At 36.6% G+C, this 22,444-nt stretch overlaps 2 protein-coding genes and 1 pseudogene across 2 annotated transcripts in view; 1 reads left to right on the forward strand and 2 right to left on the reverse strand.

The window, feature by feature from the left end:
* The window catches only part of TPTE2 (transmembrane phosphoinositide 3-phosphatase and tensin homolog 2), a 101,460-nt gene that overhangs the window by 27,408 nt on the left and 51,608 nt on the right, over positions 1-22,444 (reverse strand). Inside the window, exons 17-19 of the mRNA XM_076009565.1 lie at positions 10,681-10,741; positions 9,761-9,842; positions 9,569-9,657 (exon numbers count right to left, since the gene is read on the reverse strand). Of these exons, the coding sequence (XP_075865680.1) occupies positions 9,569-9,657; positions 9,761-9,842; positions 10,681-10,741 (232 nt within the window). The remainder of the gene's footprint in view (positions 1-9,568; positions 9,658-9,760; positions 9,843-10,680; positions 10,742-22,444) is intronic.
* On the forward strand, positions 17,046-17,567 carry LOC109731374 (serine/threonine-protein phosphatase 4 regulatory subunit 2 pseudogene; annotated as a pseudogene).
* On the reverse strand, positions 20,568-21,062 carry LOC105878860 (podoplanin-like). The gene has a single exon (XM_012778673.2). The coding sequence runs from the start codon at positions 21,060-21,062 to the stop codon at positions 20,574-20,576; it is 489 nt and encodes a 162-aa protein (XP_012634127.1). The 3' UTR covers positions 20,568-20,573.

Raw genomic sequence — 22,444 nt, forward strand, 5'->3', positions numbered from 1 at the left:
CTTTAAAGGTCTCATATAATCTTTACAACTCTCTCTGTGAGGTGAATAACTTTGTACAAGGAAAAAAACTGAGCTTCAGCAAGTTTAAGAGACTTTCACATACTTAAAAATGGCAAGATATCTTAAAGCAAGTGAAGAAATTTAAAATATGCCACTCTAGCATATTGACTATTTTGAACTAAAGGCACTTGAAAAACAGCAGGTTCAAGATCACTCCAACCTTATTTCTGACATGCTTTCTTAAAAGCAGGAGATGAAATTCTCATGTGAAAGATGGCCTCCCTATACCAAAAGGAAATATCATTTTTATCATCAAGGACAGGAAGTTGAGGCCAAGGGAAATCCTTATCCTTCTGGTTACTTCTTCATCTAATTAACTACTCTAGCCCAAGTCCCTTTGTCTTGTCACATTTCCATAATTTACCACTCTTTGTCTAATTCAATATATAAGTGTTCATCTCTACATGTGTCTTTGGTTTTCATTTCCTTATAAGGACTTCCAGAGCACATAAACTTGGATTAAATAAATTTGTATGCTTTTATCTCTCATTTTAAAAAATTTTGTTTACTTACTTTTTATTTCAATAGATTTAGGGATACAAGTGTTTTTTTGTTACATGGATGAATTGTATCATGCTGAAGTCAGGGCTTTTAGTGCACCCATCACCAGGATGGTGCATATTGTACCTGAGAGGTACACTCACGTACCTCTCATTATATCCCTCGTTTCCTGCTTCCCTCCCACTTCTTAGTTTCCAATGTCCATTATACCACTTTATGACTATATATACCCATTGTTTAACTCCTGCTTCTAAGTGAGAACATGTGGTATTTATTTTTCCATTCCTGAGTTACTTCACTTAGGATTATGGTTCCATCCACATTGCTGCAAAAGACATTATTTCATTCCTTTTTATGGCTGAGCAGTACTACATGGTGTATATATACCAAATGTTCTTTATGCACTCATCAGCTGATGCGCACTTAGGTTGATTCCACATTTTTGCAACTGTGAATTGTGCTGTGATAAACATTCAGCTATAGGTGTTTTTTTTGAATAATGACTTCTTTCCCTTTGAGGAGACACCCAGTAGTGGGACTCCTGGATTGAATGATAGGTCTACTTTTTGTTCTTTGAAGAAATCTCCATACACAAAACCAGCTCCATGAACAAAAATGCCTTTTGCAGTTCTCTTATGTTTCAAGTTCCAAGGCCAGTAGGATTTACTAACCAGAAATTTGTAATACTCCGTTTCACTAATCCACTCCCCTTTGAGTTGTTTTTATCTTCCAGAAATGGTGGAACCTCCTTGCAGCCACAAGAGAACTATAAGGCCTTAATCCAGAGAAGACCAGATAAGCAATACCTCATCACAGATCTTGCCCAACGACCTGCTGAGCAACCTATCCCTGCACCCCACCTGCACACAAGGCCAAAAATAATGACTGATTTTAACCCTCAGCTCATTATACTACTAAAATCTCTGCCCAGGAAGGGACTTATTTGCCATTTTTTGATCATGTGATGTATGTGTCAGGATGATTTCTCACTGAATTGTGTAAGCTGCACTCCATTCCAAACATGTCATAATGCTCACTCACTTCATGCACTATTCATTTCACCCCTAGAAAAATTCCTAAACCTATCAGTTGAGGAGGCAGATTTGAGGCAGTCCACTTCTCCTACCTCCGAGTCTTCTGCAGTAAATTTCCTTTTCTCTTTCTTATAATTCTTGTTGTCTCAGTAATTGGCTTTCTGTGTGGAAAGCAACTGAGCCTAGGGAAACTGCCCTTTGTGGGCTCATTAAAAGATACTGTTTTCCACAGAGGTCATACTGGTTTGTTCATTCCCTCCAAATTTTATGTTGAAATTTGATCCCCAATGTAGGAAGTGGGGCTTCATGGGAGGTATGTGGGTCATAAGGGTGGATCTCTCATGAATAGATTAATACCCTCATTAAGAGGTGGGAGGACTGACTGAGATCTTGCTCTATTCGTTCCCACGAGGGTTCCCCTGAGAACTGGCTGTTAAAAAGAGCCAGGCACCTTCCCCCTCTCTCTTGCCCCCTTTCTTGCCATGTGATGTCTGCACATGCTGGCTCCCTTTCCCCTTCTACCATAAATGGAAGAAGCTTGAGGCCCTTACCACATGCAGATGCCAGCACTATACTTCTTGTACAGCCTGCAGAACCATGAGTCAAAGAAACCTCTTTTCTGTATAAATTGGCCAGCCTTAAGTATTTCTTTATAGCAACACAAATGGACTAAGATGCTGAATTCAAAATATACAACAAGGCAGCAGCAACTAAAACAGCATGGTACTAGCATAAAAACAGACACATAGACCAATGGAACAAAATAAAGAAGTAAGAAATAAATCCATGTATCTAAAGCCAAAAAAAAAGATTTTTGACAAAGGTGCCAAGAATACTCATTGGGTAAAAGAACAGTTTCTTCAATAAATGGTGCAGGGAAAACTGAATCTCTATATGCAGAGGAATGAAACTAAACCCCCACCTCACACCCTATACAAAAATCAACCCCAAATGGATCAAAGACCTAAATGTAAGACCTGAAACTATAAAACTACTTGAAAAAAACATAGGAGAAATGTTTCAGGATATTGGTCTGGGAAAATAATTTATGAGTTAAGACCTCAAAGGCACAGGCAACCAAAGTAAAAATAAACAAATGAGATGTGGGAAAAAAACTGACATATGCAAACTCACCCAGAGAATTAAACAGAGCAACATAACTCATTTTATGAAGCCAAAATTAAAAAAAAAATTATGAGAAATTGGCCGGGTGTGGTAGCTCACGCCTGTAATCCTAGCAATCTGGGAGGTTGAGGCAGGAGGACTATTTGAGCTCAGGAGTTCGAGACCAGCCTGAGCAAAACCGAGACCCTGTCTCTACTAAAAATAGAAAGAAATTAGCTGCACAACTAAAAATATATAGAAAAAATTAGCTGAGCATGGTGGTACATGCCTGTAGTCCCAGCTACCTGGGATGCTGAGGCAGAAGGATCACTTGAGTCCAGGAGTTTGAGGTTGCTGTAAGCTAGGCTGACACCACAGCACTCTAGCCCAGGCAACAGAGCGAGACTCTGTCTTAAAAAAAAAAAATTATGAGAAATGAAAAGGATAGCCAATGACACTCATGACATAAATAAAAAATCCTACACAAAATATTAACAAACATAATCCAGCAATTTATTAAAAATAAAATACATAATAATAATATATAATAATGAAAAATAAAACAATAATAATAAATATAATAAATTAATTCATTCCAGAAATATGAGCTGGCATACCATGTAATAGTCAATCAATGGAATTAACTATATTAATATAATAAAGAACAAAAATCATATTGTCATCTCAAAAATTTAGAAAAATCTTTTTATAACATTCAGCACTCATTCATATTTTTTTTAAAAACTCAGCAAACTGAAAGAAAAGGGTAGCATATGTGTGTGAACACACACACACACACACACACACACACACACACACACACACATAACCCTAAAGCAGCTGGAGAGACATTGATAGCTTTTCCTCTGAGAAAAGCTCAGAGGAGGTGAGCTTGCAGCTAGCCAGGTGCAAGTGCTGCATATTGGAGGTGCTAGCCAGTGCTAAGAAGTAGAAAAAAAGAAAGAATTGGAAAGAAAAACTGATATGATCTTATATGAAGAAACCCCAAAGATTCTATAATCCCAATAGACTCCTAGAATTGATAAATAAATTCAGCAAAGTCTCAGGTTATAAATTCAATGTACACAAATCAGTAGCATACTTATACACCAATAATAGTCAAGCTGAGAGTCAAATCAAAGCCTCAATACTATTCAAAATACTCACCAAGAAATAAAATATCTAGGAATATACTTAACCAAGGAGGTGAAAGATCTCTACAAAGAGAACTATGAAACACTGAGGAAAGAAATTGTAGATGACACAAACAAATGGAAAAACATACCATGTTCATGGATTGGTAGAATCAACCTTGTTAAAATGTCCAAACTACCCAAAATGATTTAGAGATTCAATGCAATCCCCATCAAAATACCAATGTCATATTTCACAGATCTAGAAAAAATAATTCTACACTTCATTTGGAACCAAAAAAGAGCCTGAATAGCCAGAGCAATCTTAAGCAAAAGGAACATCACATTACCATACTTCACATTACACTACAAGGCTATAGTAAGCAAAACAACATGGTATTGGCACAAATATAGAGGCATAGATCAATGGAACAGAAGAGAGAACACAGACATAAAACCATTTACCTAGAGCCAATGGATCTTTAACAAAGCATATAATATACACTGGGGAAAAGAAGCCATATTCAATAAATGGTGCTGGGAAAATCAGATAGCCACATGCAGAAGAATGAAACAGGATTCATATCTTTCCCCACTCACAACAATTAATTCAAGATGGATAAAATATGTAAATGTAAGGCATGAAACCATAGAATGCTAGAAGAAAATGTTGGAAAAACTCTTTTAGTCATTGGCCTAGGCAAAGAATTTATGAAGAAGACCCAAATGGCAATCACAGCAACAACAAAAACAAATAAATGGGACTTGATTAAATTAAAAGGCTTCGGGACAGCTAAGGAAATAATCAACAGAGCAAATAGATAACCTACAGAATGGGAGAAAATATTCCCAAGCTATATACCTGATAAAGGGCTAATAATCAGAATCTACAAAGAACTCAAGCAAATCACCAAGAAAAAAACAAACAACCCCATTAAAAATTAGACAAAAGACATGGACAGAAGCTTTTCAAAAGAAGGTAAATAGCCAGGAAACATGAAAAAATGCTCAATGTTACTAATCATCAGGGAAATGCAAATTAAAACCACAATGAGATACCACCTTATCCCAGTTAGAATGGCTTTTATTTAAAAGTCCAAAAACAATAGATGCTGGCAGGGATGCAGAGAGAAAGGAATGTTTATATACTGTTGGTGGTACAGCAAATTAGTACAACCTCTATGGAAAACAGCATGGAGATTCCTCAAAGAACTAAAAGTAGACCTACCATTTGATCCAGCAATTCCACTACTAGGTATTTACCCAAAGGAAAAAAAAGTCATTTTATCAAAAAGACATCAAATGTTTACTGCAGCACAATTCACAATTGCAAAGATGTAGAATCAATCCAAGTGCCCATCAATTCGTGAGTGGATTAACAAAACATGGTATATGTATACTATGGAATACTACTCAGTCATGAGCTAGCATGAATTAAGGCCTTTTGTAACAATTTGGATGGAACTGGATATCTTTATCTTAAGTGAAGTATCTAAAGAATGGAAAAACAAACACCACATGCAATCACTACTAAATTGGAACTAACCGAAAAAACTGGAAGCAACCCAAATGCAATAGAAGAAAAGATTCTATTTGCCATAATAATAAGTCTTAGAATGAATTTAATAAAAGATGTGCAAGGACATCATGAAGAAAAATATAAATTATTATTAAAGGACAGACAAGATGATTCACATAAATAGATATCCCATGTACAACTGAATATTTCAAAGTTGTCAGTTCTCTCAAGTTAATCTATAAATTCAATATAGTTCCAATAAAAAATCCCAAACACATTTTATTATGGAGCTTGAGAAAATATCTAAAATTGAATGTAAGAATAAAGTTCCAAGAAGAGCAAGATAATTCTGCCTTTATCAAGCTATAAAAATTATAATAGTATGGTATAGAGAATTCCAAAACAGTTCTGAATATTTATGGAAACTTTGCATAGGACTGAAAGAGATTACAAATCAATAGAGAATAAATAGCATGCAATAGATGGTGTTGAGACAATTGGCTATCCATATGAAAAATTATATCCCTCCAAACTCCAATTAAATAAAAGATCCAAAAATAAAAAGTGAAGAAGTGTAGAATATCTTTATTATTTCAGTGTAGGAGTGGATTTCTTAAACATGACAAAAAAGTACAAAATACACAAAGATTAGTAAATTTCACTACATTCAAAATTATAAACTTCCCTAGCTCTCTGGGAGGCCAAGGCAGGCGGATTGCTTGAGGTCAGGAGTTCGAAACCAGCCTGAGCAAGAGCGAAACCTTGTCTCTACTATAAATAGAAAGAAATTCATTGGCCAACTAATATATATAGAAAAAATTAGCTGGGCATGGTGGCGCATGCCTGTAATCCCAGCTACTTGGGAGGCTGAGGCAGCAGGATTGCTTGAGCCCAGGAGTTTGAGGTTGCTGTGAGCTAGGCTGACGCCATGGCACTCACTCTAGCCTGGGCATCAAAGTGAGACTCTGTCTCAAAAAAAAAAAAAAAAAATTATAAACTTCCATACCAAAAAAAAAAAATCATAATCAATTTAAAAGACAATGCAGTGTGAGAATATATTTATGACATACGCTACTAATTAAAATTGGCATCCAGATTCTTTAAAAAACTATAGATCAATAATAAAATATTTTGACTGTTATGATACTACTTGTAACATGCAGGCAGCAACCAACCAGAAGTCAGCAAGCTCAAACTGAATGAACACTTGAAAAAAGAGGCAGCTCTGGTGCATACCAGCTGAATATTAGCCCTCCAAACAATGCTAAACAAGAATCAACAAAAAAGAATGTGAACACAGAATAATGTAAACCCCTTCTCAGCAAAAAAGAAAAAAATTAAATTTGAAACAAATATTTTCCTTTAAACAGGGAATTAATATCAATTAAAAGAAAACTAAAGCCAGCTACCGGAATCATAACATTTTAGGTTGAGCAAGGTAAAATGGCCATTTTTATAGCAAAAAAATGATTAAAAAACAAAACAAAAAAACAACCTGGCTATTTCATATGGTTCAACTTCTATATTTTTCATTTAGCCATGGTATTGTAAACTGTCAGTTTATACAGAATATTCTAACCTGTAGAACTAAACACAAAACCTGCCAGTATACTAACTGATGGGCTTCAAATTAGTTCTCAATAAGATTAAAACTTGAATTTACTGAATTACATAAAGCAATTTTACAGTGTTATGTTTTCCTGGAATTCAATATAAAAACTGTTTTATAGCCCAACAAAAAATGTAATTTTTTATGTCTGTTGAAAATTGTGAAATAATGCTTAGGTGATTATTCAAAGCCTAAAGGTGAATGAGAGAAAATCTAATTGAACATAAATTGGTTGGATTTACAAACAGCTTCTTTTTTTCATTTTACTCCCATCAAAATCAACTTATTTGAGTCACTACACTATAAAAATTCCAGTATAATTTCTGAAATATCACCCCCATTGGCTCACTTAACCTAAAAGATTCTCATGAAGTTTAAGAAAAACCTTAAACATTACTGGAACAGAAATAGACATACAGACCTATGGCAACAGAATAGAAAGGCCAGAAATAAATCCATGCATTTATAGTGAACTGATCCTTGACAAAGGTGCCAAGAGCACACAATGGGAAAACGACAGTGTCTTCAATAAATGATACTGAGAAAACTGGATATCTACATGTGAAAGAATGAAATTGGACCCTACCTTACCCTAGATAAAAAAAATCAACTCAAAATGAATTAAAGACTTCAATGTAAAACCTCAAACTGGAAAACTACTAGAAGAAAACATAGCAGGAAAGCTTCTTTCTTTCTTTTGTTTTTTTTTGAGACAAGATTCTTGCTCTGTCGCCCAGTCTGGAGTTCACTGGCATCATGGTAGCTCACTGCAACCCAAATTCCTGGGCTCAAGCAATCCTCCTACCTCAGCCTCCTGAGTAGCTGGGACTCCAGGCACCCATGACCACACCAGGCTAATTTTTCTATTTTTTTGTAGACGGGGTCTTGCTCTTGCTTAGGTTGGTCTCAAACTCCTGAGCTCAAGTGATCCTCCTGCCTCAGCCTCCCAGAGTGCTAGGATTACAGGCATTGAGCCATTACACCCAACTGGGGGAAAGTTTCTTGACATTGGCCTGGGCAAAGATTTTTTTGGATATGACTGAAAAGCATAGGCAACAAAAGAAACAACAGACAAATGAGATTGCATCAAACTAAAAAGCTTCTGCACAGCAAAGGAAACAATCAGTAGAGTGAAGAAATGGCCTACACAACTGGAGAAAATATTTGTGAGCCATACATCTGCTAAGGGGTTAAAATTAAATAAAATAATGAACTCAAACACCACAATAGCAAGAAAACAAACTACCCCTTTAAAATATGGGCAAAGAACCTGAAAAGACATTTCTCAAAAGAAGACATACAAATGGTCAACAGGTATATGCAAAAATGTTCAATATCATTAATCATCAGGGAAAATCAAATTAAAACCATAATGAGATATCACCTCACACCTGTTAGGATGGCTGTTACCAAAAAGACAAAAGATAAGTGTTGGTGAGGATGTGGAGAAAAGGGAACTCTTGTACACCGTTGGCGGGAATGTAAATTAGTATAGTCATTATGGAAAACAGTATGGAGGTTCCCCAAAAAACTAAAAATAGTACTACTACATGATTCAGAAATTTTACTTCTGGGTGTATATCCAAAGGAAATGAAATCAGTATGTTGAAGAGATGTCTGCACTCCCATGTTCACTGCAGCATTACTCACAATAGCTAAGATATGGAATCTACCTAAGTGTCCATCAGTAGATGACTGGATAAAGAAAATGTAGTATATATACACAATGGATTATTATTCAGCCTTAGAGAAGGAAATCCTGTCATTTGAGACAACATGGGTGAACCTGGGGGATATATTACATTAAGTGAAATAAACTAGGCACAGAAAAACAAATACTACATGATCTCACTTATTTGTGGAATCTTAAAAAGTAGAATTTATAGAAGCAGAGATCAGAATGGTGGTTACTAGGGGTGGGAGGGAAAAATGGAGAATTGTGGAGATATTGGTTAAAGGATACAAAATTTCAATTATGGAATTGAATACAGGAAGAATACATTCAGGAAATTTATTGTACAACATGGTGACCATAGTTGATGTATTATATATTTGGAAAACTGCTAAGATAATAGATTTTAAATGTTCTCATCACATACAAAAAATGATAAGTATGTGAGGTAATTCATATGTTAATTAGCTTGATTTAGCCATTCTATAACATATACATACATCAAAACATCATGTTGTATACCATAAATATATAATTTTTGTTAATTAAAAAATAAAAAACAACCTTAAATAAAATAAGTGTGCACTGATCTTCTAAAGTTAAACGCCATTTTTATTTTGACAAATATAAACTGGCAAATCAATAATTAAGCAACCCAAACAGTTGATAAACAAGGGAAAATATGCTTAACTTTCTTCAATTCTTTCTTTGCTATTAATACTTTCTTTCCTTTCTTATGCTCTTCCTTTCTCCCTCCTTTCCTTCTTCTTTCCTTCCTTCTCTTTCCTTTCTCTTTCCTTTAGTATTAAAGCCAATATTTAAAAATGTTAACAACTATTAATATTTATTAATAGCAATATATATCTTGTTCTTGTACTTTAAGATATCTCTTAAATCTCTTTAGAAAGAAGGAAGGAAAAAGAAAAATGTTATTACCTTTGCCTCCTTTGCAATGAATCACTACGACGTTTTCCTTATCTTTGGACATCCATTTATCGACATCTTTAGAGAACTCCACCATATCGCTGATTTCAAAGGTAAGATTTTTAGTTGAATTAAAATATTTCCAAAAAGTCGGGCCCAATGTATTTAGCCCTCTTCTCACAGTCAACTTGGCATAAAACTTACTGCAGAGTGGGGACGTTGTGATCATCAATCATGACTCTATTAACCCTATAATGGAAGTACTTAGGATCATATTCTTTCTCACCTAAAATAGATAATGCATATGTTATGTCATATCTCTATACCTAATAACATAGTAAATGATGAAATTATCAATAAGTGAAAATTTTCTATTAGAAATTCCTTATCTACCTTCAAGAGGAGATTTCTGAGTGGTTCCTGCTGCTCTAAAACAAATTTAAAGATCTCAAAAACATAAGAATAGTGATGGTTTGTCCATTTCAGGTAACCTAAGCCTAACTTATTTTTGTTTAATAGGACTTACTTTTAATTTTCAAGCATACTACTCACTGTATTAATATTATTGTAGGGTAGTTAGAAACCATGCAAAGGGGCAAATATAGCTGACCAAAATGCTGGCCCCTGAAAACGTCTATTTAATATATAGTTAGAGGAAAACAATCAAAAGAGACAGAGTGGAAAACTAGGGTATAATCTGTTTTCTACAGGACTTTTTGTTTTTTCTTTTTTTTCTCCCATCTAGGGCCCTGCTTTCTCATCACAGTCCACTCCTACTGGGTTAGAGTACACATATGTTAGATTGTCTATGTTCTCATAAAGCAATCTGACAGGAAAAATAGAAAGATTTTCCTAATCATAATAACACTAGAGCAGATCTTCCCTAAAATGGTTCACCTTCATTCCAGCCTTTTGGTCCCACAAGGCCTGCGTCCCTCAAGGGTACTTTGTACTGCTGGGCTAACTCTTCTGACCAAATGGGGCCATTCAATATGGGAATTTTTGAAATCACTCCCCAACACCACCAAACACTTATGATTAAATGCAATGGAAAAAAATCATCTTCTTACATGCATTAATCTGTTTTCTATCTACAGTAGCAAAATATCAAGTCAGGTACATACTGCATAGATTGTAGACTTGATAGTGGCCCTGATGTTTACTGTCTAGGAACCGTGCGACTTCCTAAAAAAGACAGATGAATATCTTACATATCCACATGGTGACAACATAACCCATTTCCTAGGAGTAACCTCAAATGATTACTTTCTGTTCATTTGTCTCTCAGTGGCACCTCCTGGGGGAGATTCAGGGAATATGAGGGTATGTGCATTCCAAGTCACATCTAACCCACAGTGGTTTTCCAGTAGCCCACAAAGTGTGCTTGGGTACTTAGACTAGCCTCTGCTCTAAATATACATTGTTTAAAGCTACCAGAGAAGGAAATTAGCTGGTCAACTATTAATAATTTTAAGTAAATTCATTCCAAATATTTAATTCACAGTAACATGTGGCTCTTATTTAAATCTAAATCTATATAGCTAACAATCTGGATATTACAGTCTACCTAAACACTATGTAAATAAATAAATGTAAAAAATATAGTATGAGTGTGTGTGTGTGTGTGCATGATAGAAAAACATAAACATCAAATTTTAGATAAGTGGTATCAATATGGACAGTCTTTTTGGCTCATCTGTGTTTTCTTATTTTCTAAAAGGAATGTATGTATGTGTATATATACACACACACATATATTTGTGCATATATTTATAATATAATCTTTAAAATGAGAAATAGTGGTTATTATTGAAACTACAGTAAATATTGCCATACTCATAAAATATTTTCAGAAAATGTATCCATCTGAAACACACACACACATACACACACGTACTTGTATCCCTGTGCCACAACAAAAATGACTGTCAGAAAATTCAGAAACTTAGAGCAATGATTACTGACTTAATATTGAGGAAAAAAATTAAGGTATCAAAGTGATTGATTTGTTAAATTGATTATCCATCCCTGTCCAGAGGAAAATGAAAAAGATGAACATTCTGAGCCTGCATAGCATGGGGGGGAAGAGGATAAAAGTCTTATACAGTTCAAAAATTCATGGAATCTCTTACACAAAATCCACATGTATTCACAAATCAAATATAAAAAACTATAAATATCTCTAAGAAATTTAAGAGAAAATTAATCAGTTCTTTGAATTAGGAAGAGGTGTTGAATCAAGGGAAAATCAATAGGTTCAATTGGTTTAGGTTTGACTTCATAAAAATTTGAATTTCTGTTTAGAAAATGCCACAAAAAACAACCAACAGGGGAAAAGATTTTTCAGTAAAATTAACTGAATGGGGACTATACCTACTATAAGAAACAAAATAACTCTAACAACAACTTAAGCAGTACTCCCTTCACCCCACAGATAAATGGGCTAAGGACATAAATAATCCACAAAAGTGAAGTTCTAACCAACAACCTACATAGATAAATATTCAGTCTTGCCAATAATAAGAAAGTCAAAACAGGGACATGCCATTTTCACACATGAAATTAGCCACTTCTAATGAGAAAATGCTGGCATTTCAATGCTGGCAAATATGGCATGAAAATAAAACCTTTGATTTATTGCTAATACAATAAATAATACAATTGCTCTTGGAGTATTCAATTGTACCAAGGCTAAAAATTAAAAGATGGCTCAGATTTTAGGACTGTAGGTAATATATGTCTGATTTTTCTCAATATCTCAGCCTTTGTATTGGCTTACTAAGTTTATAAGCCCTGGAACTCTTCCTTGTGATGCAAAAGTAGAAAATGCTGTCTACACTTTGAAAGTCATCTTGCAACAACCTCCACCTTTGGGTTTTCCTAAATCTGCCAAACTCTTCTCTCTGCCTATCTTAGCTCATTTCTTTTCTTTTCTTTTTTTTTTTTTTGGTTTAATATATTTTATTGGAGTCTTTCAGATAAAACCAGATTGTTGCACAAGACAAAGCAAATGCAAGTGAAAGCTATTTACTTGACAGGTAAGTGCCCCCAAATTTCCAAGTAATTTTTTCTCCAATAAGATTATAGCTGTTCACACAGGTTAATACAGGAAAGAAGTTCCTAGGATCTGCTCAACACCAACTAGAGGACATCCTTTGTATCAGCGAAATCCACAGCAAACGGGGGAAAGGGCATGGCTCTCCACTCAGCACAGCCTGCAGGTCAAGCATTAGGAACCATCATCTGGGCATCACAGCCTTCCCAAAAGCAAGTCCCCAAAGGAGTAGGCTCCAAACTTTACGTCTTTGGCCAACAAGTTAGTGTAGAATCTGTGAATGGGCACTGCTCCAGCTGGGCTTCCAGACTCTCATTCTTCATTCAAGGACAAACTCCATTATGGTGCTGCGAGGATCGAGGATCGGAAGCTTGGGAAGAAACCAATGAGTCAGCAGAGGTCGGAGCAACTCCAGCTGAGTTCCCCAACCTGACCTAGGTCAGTCCCAAGCAGTGGCGTCAGGCAGACATCACAAACTATTCCGCAACGGTTGTTCATACAGATAAGCCCAGGCCTGCAGTCCCCTCCCCCAGCAGGGTTCGGAAGTGCCCGTGCAAGCACTGCAGTGCAAAGGCGGCGCGGGCCGCAGGCGCCTGCCGTCCCCTCAGCTCGGCAGCAGGCTCCGCAGCGGGCGTCAGGAAGACACCCGCGTCCTCACGCTGCCAGCTGCCAGCGGCCAGCCCGGCAGGCGCAGGCTGAGAGGAGGAGGGGGAGGGGGGAGGAGGAGGGGGAGGGGGGAGGAGGAGGGGGAGGGGGAGGAGGAGGGGGAGGGGGGAGGAGGAGGGGGAGGGAGAGAGGGAGAGAGGGGGAGAGAGAGAGAGAGAGACAGACAGACACACGAAGACTTAGCTCATTTCTTGATTTGGAGGCAAAGGTACACATGCCCTCTCTTGCAGGAGGTGGCAGCAGTGGCCAAACTTGTTGATGCTTCTACCATAGTACTTGTTTCTCCACTAACTCTATGGGTCCTACATCTGTACAGTTTTAGCTACTTCAAGGCAGCATTTGACATTTCTCTGTTAGCAAATTTAGCACTTGTGAAATTTATTGTCTTCTTTGTATATTGTATGTTGTTCAAACATAACCCTGAAACTTTATTCCCTTTTAAGAATAAAGGGGAACCACATAACTGTGTAGCATCCTTTCAGGAGTTAAGTATGCCTGGATCTGAATCTTGCACCCTTTAGTCAATCTTGATTTAAAATACTTTGTAGATGGTCCTTATCTTAAAAACTACATCCCTGTGCAGGATATGCTGTTATCATTGAACATGCAACCACTGAAGCAGCTCCATGGTGTTAATTCCCAGTCTGCCCAGGAAGCTGAACTAGTATGTTAGATTTGAGGCTACACTCCGGCAAAGATAGAAGAATAAATATTAATATGGACAGTAGATATACTTTTTGGGTAGTTTATGATTTGTGGATTTTATGAAAATGGATGATTTATTATCTGCTCTTTGGAAATTCTAAAAGTAGCAAAGAGATCAATCAATGACTTATTAGAATTTGGTCAATACCCCAAAGAGATAAATTTAATAACTGATAGAAACCAATAGTCTAGAGATCATCCCAGATGCAAATATGAATGTCTTTGTTTTGATATACATGCTAAATGACATTTTTGGCTTTTAAAAAATATACCTCAGCTAATGTTAAGTGTTACTAAATTTACATTTGTCACCACCAAACCTACGAAAAGAAAATTGGCCCAATTTAGATTGGGATGTAATTAACTCATAGTTATCAGTTCAATCTACTAAAAAGCAATATTAGCAATCCAAGAACACTTAACCTATGAAAGATGGATTCTGGCAATTTTGGGATGGCTACCCTGAAGTGGCGTGATCCATCCAATGGACCTTGGTCAAAGTACAAATGCATTTTTATACAACTGCTCAAGTTTTAAGTCACTGTCTATATATTAGTTATTGTTTGTAAAGTTTTTGCATGTATAGAAATCTTTCCTTTCCTGAGAGTAAGGTAGAAGGATTCCATCAGTGGTCTCAATTCTTCATCTTTCCCTGTATCCATATGCTTGCTCTTCGCCTTGTTTTGCCCTCTCACTCTAATTTTGGGTTCCATCATGTGAGTTGATTTGGTCAATGTGAAAACATAAAGCAGAGGTTGCAAAAGCACTTGTAAGATTCTAGTCTAGATCTTGCCTTTTGCCATCACCTTGAAACATGTCCAGGGTATCCTGATGGAGAATGAAGATGAGTCAAGCAGATATGGGTTACCCAAGAGACCCCAGCTAAGATCATTGTAGACCAGCTCATAAAGACACTTAAAGAAAGGAAAACTAAATATCTCTTATGAACATAAATAAAAAGTTCTAAATAAAATATTAGCAAATAGAATCTAATGATATATGGAAATGATAATATATTAAGACCAAAGGGAGTTTATTCTAGGAATAAAAACAAAAAGATTGGTTTCACATTTGAAAATCTTATTAATGGAATAACACAGAAAAACATTTTGATTATCTTGATAGATGAAGAAAAAGTATCTGATAAATTCAACCCCAATTCATGATTTAAAACTTTTAGTAAACTAGAAATAAAATGGAACTATCTTAATCTGGTAAAAGATAGCTACAAAGCCTGTAGATAATGTCGTTTCTAATAGTGAAATATAAAATTCTTTCTACCTAAGTTTGAGAACATGGCAAAGCTGCCTCCTCTTATCACTTCTATTCAATATTAGAGTGGAAGTCCCAGACAATTCAATAAAGAAAGAAAAAATAAATAAAAAGTATAAAAAGTGAAGAGAAAGTAGTAACTTTATATGAGTGTATATATAAAAATCCCAAGGAATCTACAAATCAATTATTAAAATGAATGTGTGAATTTATGAAGGATGCTGGATATAAGTCAATATACAAAAATCAATTATATTTCTATATACCAATAGCAAATAATTAGAAAATAAACTATGTAAAATTTCATTTAAAATAGCACAAAAACTTAGTAAATGCCTAATAAAACTAATAAAAGATAGGTAAAACATGTACACTGAAAATACTGCTAAAAATAATCAAAGATGACCTAAGTAAATGGAGAGATACACTATCTTTATGGGCTGGAAGTCTCAATATTTTTAGACATCAATTTCTACCCAAATTAAGCTATATAGTTAATGCCTTCCAAGTTAAAGTGCCAGCAGGGTATGTGTAGGGTGTGTGTATGTGTGTAAATTGACACGACAATTCTAAAATTTATATGGAAATTCAAAAAAATCTTGGCGAGCCAAGATAGTTTGAAAGAAGTACAAAGTTAGAGGACTTATATATAAGTTTTCAAGACTTACTATAAAGTCATAGTAATTAAAATTGTGATTTGGGCTCAAGTATAAACAATCAATAATGGAAAGGAGAGAGAGCCCAGAAACAGACCCATACATATTTATGTTCATTTGACTTACAACAAATGCACTTTGTTCACTTGATTTACAATTCAGTGGGAGAAATGATGCTCTTTACAGGAGCATTTGATAGCTATATGAAAAACAGGAATATTGCCACTTTCTTTGTATCTTTACAATAATTAATTGGAGATCAGTCATAGACTTAAATGTGAAAGGTAAAATGATAAAGCTTTAGAAGACAAGATGGTGGAATGTTTTCATAATCTTGGGGTCAGATAAAGATTTCTTAAATAGAACACAAAATCACTAACCATTAAAAAATTGGTAAATTGGACTTCATTAAAATGAAGCATTTTTCTCATGAAAATAACCTGTAAGAGGGTTTAAAGGCAAGCCATAGACCAGGAGAAAATATTTACAATGCAAACATTGAACAAAGGACTTGTTTCCAGAATATATGAATTATTACAAATCAGTAAGAAACAAACAACTCAATTTTAAAATGGACAAAATACTTAATTTAATTAGGCATTTTCCAAAAGAGGATACCTAATTGCATATATCTACAAAAAGACATGTGTAAAGATCTTCAGCAACTTCATAATAGCCCAAGAATGGAAGTAATCCAAATGTTTAAAAATAGTGAAATTAATAAATGAATTATAGAATATTCAAGCAATGCAATCTATTTAGCAGTAAAAGCTAACTACTTGCAGAGCTCCACGTTGGAGGGCTGGTGGATTTAAGCTCACTTCCCCGTAGTCTGCTTGCCTGGAGTGTATTCAAGGGAGGGGGAGCACGTGGGGGCAGGCATTTGGAGAGGCCCTGGGGTTTGGCTTAGGTTCAGTTCAGGTTTTGGGGAGACCAGCCCAGGGAGGCAGAGGCTGCAGGGACTACGGGAAGCCACAGACCTGGACAGACTGCCGGAAGCCCTAAAAGATTGTGAGAGGAGAAGGAAAAAGGAAAGTCCTGTTCTGGATCAGTTTCTTTGTTGTGTAGCCAAGACTGGAGTAATGATTCAATGGTCTCAATTTAAAAGTATTTTATTTTCAAACTGGAGAAAGTAATGAATGATTTCAGAACTTCAGCTCCTGAACCAAGAAGTCCTCCCAACTCTAATGTCAAATATATGCCCTTTGATGAAATGAAGGAAAGAATACTGAAACTTGTCAGTGTATTTAATGGGAGAAGATGAATTACAGCTGCTCTCTGAACTGAAGTTACAGGGTTTTCGTATTCTTTTTACTATTGGCCACTATGTGAATTGCTAACAGAGTCAAGGAGAAACTGTACAGGAAGAGACACATTTCTCAGGGGAGCAGAAAAGAATGTGATAGTTGTTAGCTAAATTTATCCTTCAGAGAAAAACAATCTCAATAGTTTAAATCAAATGATGACAGCCCCCATGACAACAATAGTTGGTGTGAGAGCAGAGACAGCCAAGAGACAAACTTCCAGCAAAATCACAGTGACTTTCCAACATCTGGAATCAGAAGGTTTCTAAGTGAGCCCTATAAAAAGTCCAGATGAAGATGCTGCGGAAATTAAGGGACATGAGATTTTACAAGGAAAGGCAAAGAATTTATGAAGAAGCATTTCTTCATGTTTGTTGGCCATTATTCTGTCTTCTTTTGGAAAGTTTCTGTTCATGTCCTTTATCCACTTTTTGATAGAGTTGTTTGATTTTTCCTTGCTGATATTCCTGAGTTCTAAGTAGATTCTATTTATCAGCACTTTATTGGATGTGTAGCTTGTGAAAATTTTCTCCTGTTCTATAGGTTGTCTGTTTGCTCTTGTCACAGTTTCATTGGCTGTGCAGAAGCTTTTTAATTTGATCAGGTCCCATTTATTTATTTTTATTGTTGCTGTGATTGCCTTTGGGGTCTTCTTCATAAATTCGTTGCCTAGGCCAATGTCTAGAAGAGTATTTCCAATGTTTTCCTCTAGAATTCTAATAGTTTCTTACCTTAGGTTTAAGTCTGTTACCCAGCATGAGTTGATTTTTGTGAGTGGTGAAAGGTGTGGATCCTGTTTCAGTCTGCTACATGTGTCTATCCAGGTTTCCCAGCACCATTTATTGAATAAGGATTCTTTTCCCCAACGTATGTTTTTGTCTGCTTTGTCAAAGATTAGATGGCTATATAAGGATGGTTTTTATATCTGGGTTCTCTGTTCTGTTCCACTGGTCACTGTCTCTGTTCTTATGCCAATACCAAGTTGTTTTAATTACTATAGCCTTGTAGTATAGCTATAGCTTTGTAGTATAGTTGAAGTCTAGTAGATTGATATCTCCCTTTTTTTTATTTCCTAGCATTGCTTTTGCCAAATGGGGTCTTCTCTGGTTCCATATGAAGCATAAAATTAGTTTTTATATATCTGTGAGAAATGATGATGGTATTTTAATAGGGATTGCATTGACTCTGTAGATCACTTTGGGTAGTATAGACATTTTAACAATGTTGATTCTGCTGACCCATGATCATGGTATGGTCTTCCACCTGTTTATGTCTTCTGCTATTTCCTTCCTCCAGGTTGTCTCTTTATTCTATTGATTGTTTGCTGTGCAAAGCTTTTTGGTTTGATGTAATCCCATTTGCCTGTTTTTATTTTTGTTGCCTGTGCTTTTGAGATCTTATACATAAAATCTTTGCACAGCCAATGTCTAGAATATTTCCCCTACAGTTTCTTCTAGTAGTTTCATAGTTTTGGGTCTTACAGTTAAGGTTTTTTTAATACATTTGATTTGACTTTTGTATACGGTGAGAGATAGGGGTCTAGTTTCATTCTTATGCATATGTATATCCAGTTTTCCCAGTATTTATTTTTTGTACACAATCATGTTTTATTTGAAAACATGTCTACACTGCATTGAGCACCAACACAGGTGTGGAAAAGAAACAAGTCGTGTCCCAGCAGGCACCAGGTCCAGTGTATGACTTGAGGTCGACTGCTATTATTCACAGGGGGCGTGAGGGAAGAGGATAGGAAAGAAGAAATGATATTATTCCTAACTCCTGTTCAGGAATCCAAACAACAAAACTGAGTTATTCAAACCTCAAACAGCTCATCTAACTTCCCTTCTCTCAATCAACTGATGTTCAAATATGGAACCTGGGCCGGCGGGGAGCACACAGATGGATTTGGGGAACACAAAGACACACTGTTTAAAATAACATCCACACAGTACTGTGAAATATGGGAGGAATGGGCTGTGCTTCCAAATGACGGTCTACTCTTTCCTGTTTTATGAACTCTCACAAGTGTAGAGGATATCAGAATTGCACAACTGCAATCATGACAGAGCATCTGCTCAGTCTAAAAGTTTTTTGTTTAGGAAAAAGAATTCAATGGATCTTCAGGACGAGAAGGGCCGAGACAGAATGAATGGCCTCCTGTGCTCCTTTCTTTTGATCTTCTCAACAGGACGACCCATAGAAATTTGTGGTTACATCCCGAAGACTGGAGACATATATTTTTATATCAAGGCTTTAAGTCTAGCTACTTCTAAAATATTAATGTTGTACAAGATGATTTTTTTCTCCCCACATATTTCCTCTGAGGCAGAGAGCAAATGTTAGAAAACTGGCTGTCTCCCATGCTGAAGGTCAACGTAGGGTTTCTTTCTGTTTGGGGGCGAACATGGTTATTGGTTTCTAGAACACTTGAGTCTCCAGTGCCACTAGACACCCAGAGCTTCCTTGGCATTTGGGGCCCTGAGATCTCCATGTTCCAGAGCAAAGTGGTCATTCCAGAGGATCTGTGTCATAGGGAAAAGAGAAGGCTGCCCCCCTTAACTCTGGCAACCCGTCTTCTGAGTGAAGCAGCAGGGGCAGCCGGGAGCAAACCTTTGAGTCATCAAGTCATCATGGAGAATGTTTTAGGTAAAGCAAGGCTAGAGGCGGTGGCCTGGGGGTCTTATGAGAAACAAAGTGTCTTCTCCAAAGTATACACTTCCTGTTTACCATCTAATTGATGTCTTTGAAATGATGTATCTGGACCAGCTAAAAGGCAGTTGCTCATTGCCTATTACCCAAGTTTAGATTTTTCTGCCTGATTATTCACACCAGATCTGGCTTTAAAACATAAAACAGACCAAACTAGAGTAGAATGTGTACATTTCAACAGATTGGCAATTGCAAAATGTTGGTGCCATTTACTGATGTAGCACTTGATCCAAGGACTCCGTTGATATAAATATTTCCAGATCCTTTTGCATTTTAACAACAGAATGGTCAGAACAAAGACATGTGATTACAGTTTCTAACATCAATAGTGATAATGTCTTAGTCGTAAGTCAGTTCACATAGTTCTGCTCTGTTTTCTAGGCAGTTTGTCTTTTAAATCATCTTTTATAAAATTTATATTCAAGAAAATTGTCAAAAGGCAAATGCTTAGAGGAGCCTAAGCTTTTCCTTCGGTGAACTGTCTTTCCTTCAGTTACGTGTGGCAAGGGGAGGGATTGCTATGGATTTTGAATGGGGTGGGCAGGCATTCCATGGGTCATCTTCTCCCACAAGCTCAGGGACAGAGGTGAGGGGAAGTCAGAAATTCTCTTTTTAATGTGTGTTGATAGTGGAGCATGATCCTTCACCTCTTAGGGTGAGTACCTTCCTGACATTTTTCTCATAACCACAATGATGATCCCACCAAGGAAGCCAATGGCTAGTAAGACCCCAACTATGATTCCAACCAGGGTCACTGTCGTCAAACAATCTTTTTCAATTGTTATCCACGTCTCTCCACTCACTGTGTCTGTGGAGTGGCTGGCCATCACATTTGGGACTGTGGTGCTCTGGCTCTCTTCTTTGGCATGGACTGTGCTTTCCAGGGTTGGCAGATCCTCAATGTCAGGGTTCGTTGTGTTCTTTGCACTTGTTGCCACCAGGGTTGTTGGGCCAGCAGGCTTAGAGGGCTCTTCAGTAGCTCCTGGGGTTGCCACATCTTCTGCACTTGGCATTATAAAGCCATTTTCTACACCAGGAGTCTCAATGTCATCTTCTGGCTGGCTCATGCTAGCGCCTCCTGCCAGGACCCAGAGCAGTGCACTTCCCAAAATGAAGAGCAGAACTGGCCCCTTCCACATCTTTCCAGCCTACTTGCTCTCTCGGGGGTGCTGAGCGGCTGGATTCTGATCTGGGGGCAGATGAAACAGCTCTGCAGCCATGGACCGGCTGGGGGGAAATGTGGCGGTGGGACTGGAGTGCACAGTGGAGTGGGGTGCCAGAGGTGCCCAGCCGTGCTCGGCATGGGGCAGCAGTGGGGTGAACCTCACAGCTCCCAGTATCATTTATTGAATTATGTTCTTGGCACCTTTGTTGAAGGTCAGTTGGTTGTAAATATGTGATTTATTTCTAAGTTCTCTATTGTGTTCCATTGGTCTCTGTGTCTCTTTTATGTCGGTACTATGTTGTTTTGGTTACTATAGTTTTGTAATATTTTTGAGGTCAGATGCTGTGATGCCTCCAGCTTTGTTTTTTTTGCTCAGGATTACTTTGGTTATTTGGAGTCTTTTGTGGTTCCATATGAATTTTAGGATCATTTCTTCTAGTTCTGTGAAGAATGTCATTGGTATTTTAATAGGAAATTCATTAAATCTGTAGATCACTTTGGGGAGTATTATCATTTTAACAATATTAATTCTTCTAATCCATGAGCATGGGATGTCTTTCCACTTTTTTGTGTCCTCTTCAATTTCTTTAATCAGTGTTCAACACATGCAAGTCAATAAGGGTGATACATCATATCAACAGAATGAAGGACAAATACCATATGATCATCTCAACAGATGCAGAAATGGCATTTGGTAAAATTCAACATACCTTCATGATAACAGCCCTCAAATTAAGTATACTCCAGCTTTGTTCTTTTTTACTCAGGATTACTTTGACTATTCAGGGTCTTTTGTAGTTCCATATGAATTTTGGGATTGTTTCTTCTATTTCACTGGAAAGATATTTGACCTCCTTGGTTAAATTTTTTCCTAGGTATTTTACTTTATTTTTGTAGCTATTTAAATGGGATTGATTTTTTTTTCAGCTAGTTCATTTTTGGTGCTTAGAAATGCTACTGATTTTTGTATATTGATTTTATACCCTGTAGCTTTACTGAATTCATCAGTTATAAGAGGTTTCTTTGTGGAGTCTTTGGGTTTTTCTATATAGAAGATAATGTCATCTGCAAACAGACAATTTTATCTCCAACTTGGATGTCCTTTATTTAATTCTCTTGCCTAATTTTTCTGGATAGACCTTCCAGTACTATGCTGAATAACAGTAGAGAAAGTGGGCATCAAATATATAGAAAAAAAAAAAAGAAAGAAAATGGGCATCATTGTCTTGTTCCAGGTCTCAGAGGAAAAAGCTTTCAACTGTTCTCCATTCAGTATGATGCTAGTTGTGGGTTTGTCATATATGGGTTTTATTGTATCAAGGTATGTTCCTTCTATACCTAATTTGTTGAGAGCCT

Source organism: Microcebus murinus, chromosome 13 (assembly GCF_040939455.1).
Source record: "Microcebus murinus isolate Inina chromosome 13, M.murinus_Inina_mat1.0, whole genome shotgun sequence".
Classification (NCBI taxonomy): domain Eukaryota; kingdom Metazoa; phylum Chordata; class Mammalia; order Primates; family Cheirogaleidae; genus Microcebus; species Microcebus murinus.